The sequence below is a fragment of the Babylonia areolata genome, chromosome 18, assembly GCF_041734735.1.
Source record: "Babylonia areolata isolate BAREFJ2019XMU chromosome 18, ASM4173473v1, whole genome shotgun sequence".
Classification (NCBI taxonomy): Eukaryota; Metazoa; Mollusca; class Gastropoda; order Neogastropoda; family Buccinidae; genus Babylonia; species Babylonia areolata.
The window spans coordinates 17,810,039-17,816,836 of NC_134893.1; the positions used below are offsets into that span (position 1 = coordinate 17,810,039).

The 6,798-nt window shown below is 47.4% G+C and overlaps 1 protein-coding gene across 2 annotated transcripts in view; it reads right to left on the reverse strand.

Moving 5' to 3' along the window:
• Positions 1-661: 661 nt before the first annotated feature.
• LOC143292535 (innexin unc-9-like) overlaps positions 662-6,798 on the reverse strand; it is a 294,515-nt gene continuing 288,378 nt past the window's right edge. For both annotated transcript variants that reach the window (XM_076602918.1, XM_076602919.1), the window contains exon 3: positions 662-4,469. In XM_076602918.1, the coding sequence (XP_076459033.1) occupies positions 3,429-4,469 (1,041 nt within the window). In that variant the 3' untranslated portion in view covers positions 662-3,428. The remainder of the gene's footprint in view (positions 4,470-6,798) is intronic.

The following is a 6,798-nucleotide window of genomic DNA, read 5'->3' on the forward strand; positions in this document are numbered from 1 at the left end:
CTCACCCGACCACTGTCCATGTTTGTCAGTAACGGGCAGTCTCTGTCACCCCACCACTGTCCATGTTTGTCAGTAACGGGCAGTCTCTGTCACCCCACCACTGTCCATGTTTGTCAGTAACAGGCAGTCTCTGTCACCCCACAACTGTCCATGTTTGTCAGTAACGGGCAGTCTCTGTGACCCCACCACTGTCCATGTTTGTCAGTAACGGGCAGTCTCTGTGACCCCACCACTGTCCATGTTTGTCAGTAACGGGCAGTCTCTGTCACCCCACCGCTGTCCATGTTTGTCAGTAACGGGTAGTCTCTGTCACCCCACCACTGTCCATGTTTTCCAGTAAAGGACAGTCTCTTTGACCCCACCACTGTCCATGTTTTCCAGTAACGGGCAGTCTCTGTGACCCTACCACTGTCCATTTTGTCAGTAACGGTCAGTCTCTGTCACCCCACCACTGTCCATGTTTGTCAGTAACGGGCAGTTTCTGTGATCCCACCACTGTCCATGTTCGTCAGTAACGGGCAGTCTGTCACCCCACGACTGTCCATGTTTGTCAGTAACGGGCAGTCTCTGTGACCCCACCACTGTCCATGTTTGACAGTAACGGGCAGTCTCTGTGACCCCACCACTGTCCATGTTTGTCAGTAACGGGCAGTCTCTGTGACCCCACCACTGTCCATGTTTGTCAGTAACGGGCAGTCTCTGTGACCCCACCACTGTCCATGTTTGTCAGTAACGGGCAGTCTCTGTGACCCCACCACTGTCCATGTTTGTCAGTAACGGGCAGTTCCTGTGATTCAAGCTTCCCGACTTTGACAGTCCCCAGACTGGTGACAACGAGAGACGGCACACTTACCGTCTGATCTGCCACCTTTAGCTCAGTAAACCACTGTTTTTGTAACGTCGATTTTTTTTTCTCCACTCATACATCTGTGACATAATCTGACGTCAGTCCTTCGTCCTCAGCTACCAACCGATAGGAAGCTTCAAAACCTTTTTTTTTCTTTGTTTTGTTTCTTTGTTTTCATAACAGTCAATGAGAACGAACTTTATTTATGGTGATGCTCCATCAGTGGTGTTAACCCTCATGGTAATCATTCCGACTCCCCACACAAACACAGTGATATACCCCGAGGCACTGTCTAACCACAGCAGAGATCCTTCCATGTTATGTCGAGGAAAGTCACATCAGTGGTGATATGCGATAACAATCCGTCATTGGCAACTGACAATTGAAGAACTGAATCCACCCGCTAACAACAATGCCACGATCACCCACCTCACTAACAGCTGGGTAACTGATCAGCTGGTCAGTTAACCACCATCACCACAGTGTAGTTTGAAACGTGTTGTTCTTGTGGCCAATCCAGTGGCAAGCTCCACCACACGGCAAAGCCACTCCTGACGCGAGGCTGTTACCTTTTGTCAGACGTTTTAACCGTCAGCATCAAGCTCACTTTTTGTTTTCTTGCTGTTTGTTTCTGGGGTTACAATCGCGTGATGCCACACCATCAGCAACAATAATACAGATACTTTCTTCCTCAACGCGCACTGGACATCACAATGTCATTTCCAACCACACGTCTCCTACATGATCCTTCTGACCCCGTCCACCTCAACGTGGTTCTGTTCACAAAAAAAGACGAAGAAAAAAAAGAAAGAAAAGAAGAAGAAGAAGAAGAAGAAGAAGAAGAAGAAGAAGAAGAAGAAGAAGAAGAAGAAAAGATGCGTCATGAGGACAGCATTGACTACACCAAGGCTGGGCAGTGACATCAATGCGCAATTGTCATTCGTTTTGCTCTTTATTGCTCACTCGACCAGAAGGGTCATTCCTCCTTCATGATTTGACGAAACACGTGAAGTTGACCTCATGGGTGTGATGGATTTCCAACAGAGACCAAACGAAACAGAAGTCTAACAAGCTTGCAGGTACCTCTTCCCCAGGGCTAAGATGACAACAGTCGTGAGACAAAGTGTCCTTGTCTAGCATTTGAGACAGAACAAATGTGTCCTCAGTCAAAGACACGACATGACAGACTAATCGTTTGTCCATCCTCTGTCAGTTGTGTATGATGAAAGCGGCGGACATTAATCAGCATCATCCGGACGGTGTAAAACATTATACGCCGTCAATACTTGATGTGATGAGTCGGACTAACTTGTTCAATCACTACGATGACCGGTACATTGTAATCCTTCATCCTCCATCATAGACACGGAAGACTTGAATGTTGGCAGTGTAATATTTCACCGAAGAGTACTGGTGTGAAATCTGAGAGAGAGACCTGTGATCCACCATAACCCTGACACGGTAACGCTTGTCGTTTTTTCCAGACAGTGAAGGGCAAGAGCACCCACTCACAGAGACAGGCCCGGAAGACTGGTCAGTCCTTCGTCCTTCGCTCAAGACTTGTCCGCTACGATGACGGATATATCGTCACCCTTCGTCCTGTGTTGGTGATGTGAAAGACGATGCTGACACTGGGGCAGGTCACCCTTTACCTTCCATGACAGAACCGAAAGACAGGTCAGGTTTGTTTGGACTTTGTTTCCGATACTGTTCTTTTTCTCCATCTTTCTCTCAGTGGTTTAAACCTCCATGCTTACTTTTCAACCCATCCCCACCTCGGTAACTAGGGCAGTGTCAACACCCACCACTGAAGTGAAGAACGAGACTCACCCATGGACCTTACTCACAGCCAGCCACTCCTCTCATTAAAACATGAAAAGAGGAATCATTTCAGACAGGGAACTGTTCCCTTGGTGGATATCTCTTGAATCACAACCCATATATCTGTTGACATAGTCGTTGTACTGCTGGCCTCTCGGTGCCAGAAGCCCAGGTGCGTCGCTCTTCTTTTGGCTTTCAGATCCCAGCCATACAAATATCAAGTGTTGTTCCACGGCTGGACGCAGGATACATACCTTGGATATCATGCCGAATGAAGATGGTAAGACCTACGTCCGGTGACGTCCAGTCTAGCTTTCTATCGTCCAGGCATTAGTTCTAAGATACAACTGGCACTTCTTATCTTCTTCTATTTTCAGGTGGATCTGTTTGAATATACCTCGGTGATTGGTATCAATCGAATGTTATACATTTATACATATCACACACTCTAGCTGTTAAAATGGTGACGCTGGGCAACAGTGTTGACAATGCCGAGTTGCTTTACAGGATGATTAATATTGCATAAGGAACAACGCAGCAATACACACACGATATCACTGATGTGCTCTAGTAATGCCAGAACAACTCAACAATGCAATCTAACTAACGAGCTGTGGTTCACCCGCTTCAGGTCAAGCTGAGGTGACTGCAGCTCTGAAAGAAGGCGTCGGAGTGAATGCACTGACTGATGGGGGTGGTTCCTGATATGCGCTGTGATATAAACTGTTCTTCAGGTCTCGGCCGCCGGGGGGAAGCGCTGTTATACGTCCTCGCCTTCCGACTCGTGACCGTTCGTGGGCATGGCGTTGCGAATCTGCATGGACTTCTTGCTGCGGTACATGTCCCACAGACCCGACACGATCTCGGCCACCACTATGTCACTGGAGTTCTTCCCGATCAGGCGCAGCGTGAAGACGCCGTCGTGCCTCAGGTACTCTATAACGAAGCGCGTGGCCAGTTTCTTGTCGGGGCCCGAGCCCAGGCGGTCCATGATCTTGAGGAACTTCCGGACAAAGTGGGTTCTGGAGGTGGGGAAGACCATGTGCCAGAGCCAGGAGGTGAAGGAGTAGCAGGTCATGAGCGACACGAAGACCAGCCAGAACCACATGAAGATGTAGATCTTCTCGTTGAACAGGTTGATGGGCAGCACGCACTGCACGCTGTAGCGGTGGTTGTTGGTCATCTGGCGGATCTCGAAGTCGCACATGGTGACCCTGGGGAAGCGGCGTGATGCCGTCCACTCCGTGCCCGTGGCAAGGTCCTCCAGCACCTGGAAGCCGTACAGGTTGTAGTCCGTGGACAGGAAGGCGTTCAGCATGAACAGCTGCCCGATGGCGTTGGAGATGTACAGGACCTTCATCAGGAAATACACCGACACCAGGTAGTTGCCGTAGCGCCGCCCGCACAGGATGGACAGCTTGGCCGACAGGATGTGACGCAAGGTGACGCAACACCGGTGCCGCGACTCCCGCTGGTTGTCCAAGCAACGATCGATGTGGCGCACCACGTACTTGATGGTGCGCATGCGCACCTCGGGGCTCTCGTACTGCGCGTCGCTGGCCAGGGAGACGATGCGGTCGATGTTGATGCCGGACTGGCCGTTGAGCAGGCGCCAGATGATGCAGGGGATGTAGAAGAGGAGGGCCTGCAGCAGCAGCACCACCGGTACCCACTGGTAGTAGGTCAGCTCCTTGTCCGTGCGCCGCGTGATGTCCTGGGGCACGATGAAGTCCATGGGGATGTAGTAGGTGTTGGAGATCCAGCAGATGTTGTTCGTGTAGTCCACGTGTGCCCCCGTGAACTGAAACATACCATTTAAGTCGGTTAGATTAAAACAGTAGAAAGTGATGTTTCAAGTAATAAAACTATATCCAAAACAATAAGCCTAAAACTGAGAAAATGATCTGGAGAAACACCACTCTAGATAGATAAACTGTGTGAATTTTCAGCCTTTCAGAGTTAATTTCCCTTCTTCTGATGTCGTCATTTGTGACGTCACTATGCGCGTACGTAATACGTTCTATGGCACTCCAGGGGTTAACGTGGCGACGTTGTAGGGTCCATAAAGTAATGTTCTTTAATTGTACTTCTGTTTATTCAAATACTTATTCGTCTACTTTGACTCCACCCTCCATCTATATACACTGTTTCCATCAACTCATCATTCGGCTCCCCTCACCCGTCCTCTCTTTCCTGTTAGATGATAACATTCAAACGTGGAAATTATTAATACTTTAACAACAACAACAAAACAAAATTGTCCACAAATCACCAATATGTGTGACTGGACTGGAAACAAAATTCCTCCTTCTCCTCTCCTCTTCACATATGCCAGGCCATACGTGGTCATTCACCAAGTAGTTGATTTGTTGACGAGCATTTATTTATTCTTTTTTTTCTAAAAAAAACAAACAAACCCAAACCAAAACAAAAACAAACAAAACAAACATAAAAAGAAAACAAAGAGAGAGAACATATCCATCAGGTGAAGACGATCTCGAACACGAAGAGAATAAGGCTTTCGTTAAATGTAATCAGCGATAGGATCAGTGTGAAATAATATGGAGAGAGAGAGAGAGAGAGAGAGAGAGAGAGAGAGAGAGAGAGACAGACAGACAGACAGACAGACAGACAGACAGACAGACAGACAGACAGAGGCAGAGACAGAGAGACAGAGAGAGGACCGGATATATAAGAAAGAGAAGAGGAAGCAGTAGAGGCAGATGAAACCCCGTAGTGATGAAGAAAATGAGCTTTTTGTGTTCAATTTCTCTTTACGCTTCGTCTGAAGCTACTACTGGTAGACATTCTCTACACACACGAAAGAAGACGAAAACGAAGATGAAGACGTGAGTGTCGAGAAAAAAAAAAAGCATATAGAGGTGGACAGGAAAAGGAGGCGAGATTGGCATATGAAAAAGGCATAAAATAAAAACGAATAAAAGGGATGGAAAAGGGGAAACGGGGTAGGTGGAAGTGAAGGGGGGTATAGAAAGGAAAGAGGCTTATAACAACAACCACGAAAAAAAGGGGGGCATAAAAAAACTTACTTCAGCCTGCCCCCCTCCTCCACCCCCAGCCCCCCCCCCTCCCCACACACTGTCCTCCCAACACACACACACACACACAAAAATGACATGATTTCGGGAAGCTGCGGAAATTACGTTGGCTGGTGATGGAATTTTGCAGGCAGGGTGCTAACCTCATTCACTTACTGCCAGCGTGTCGACTACAAAATGGGGGACTCGTCCACCTCTAACAACAGCGAAGATGCCTTCTTCCCCCTCTCCCCATCCTAACCCTCATCCTACCCCGCCCCTTCTCTCTCTCCCCCCCCCTCTCTGTCTTTCTCTCTTATATCCTGGCCCCATTTCCCTTCCCCGTTATAGACACCAGGAAGCCGGTCTTGATGGAGTCAGTCATCATTGACCACGGTTATGGCAGTTGAATAGCACTGTTCGTTCCACGTCGCTAATATCCAACAAGGCGTTCAGTCGCAGTACGAGTCGTCGTGCTGCTGTTTTTCCCCGCTCTGTATTTTTCGCCTATCCTCAGCTGTTCTCGAACGCCTGGTTGTAAGCCTCTGTAAACGTCCTCCAGTCATTTCTAGTGTGCGGGTGTTAAGCTTCGTACAGATTAGTAATTGTAATTTGTAGCGCATGTGGTGAATTATTTTTTTATTTTTTTATTTTTATTTTTTAAGGTTTTCTGTCGTTTCTTCAGCTATTGCGGCATCATCTCGCGAAAGAGCCTCTGCGTTCTCTGACGTCATAACCCGCTCAAGATTGCTGGTCTAATGAGAGTGTAAACGGTCTCCAAGGTAGTATCACTCATTGGATGAACATTTTTTCGTTCTCACGTAGCCTTCCACTTTTTTTTTTTTTTTTTTTTTTTTTTTCAAATAAAGTCACTTTGAAGCGAACAACATTGTTTTTTTTTGTTTTTTTTTCCCCACGTCTTGTGTGAAACTGAAACCGGAGAAACTGACTGTTGAAATCTTTGCGACCCTGGTATTTAATTTGAACGAAAATGCAGTTCAAGAAATAACTTTTTTCTTGTTCTGTACTGATGATGGAGGAGGATGAAGATGATGACAAATCTGCTATGGGTGCCAAATTTAGGTTTCAGTC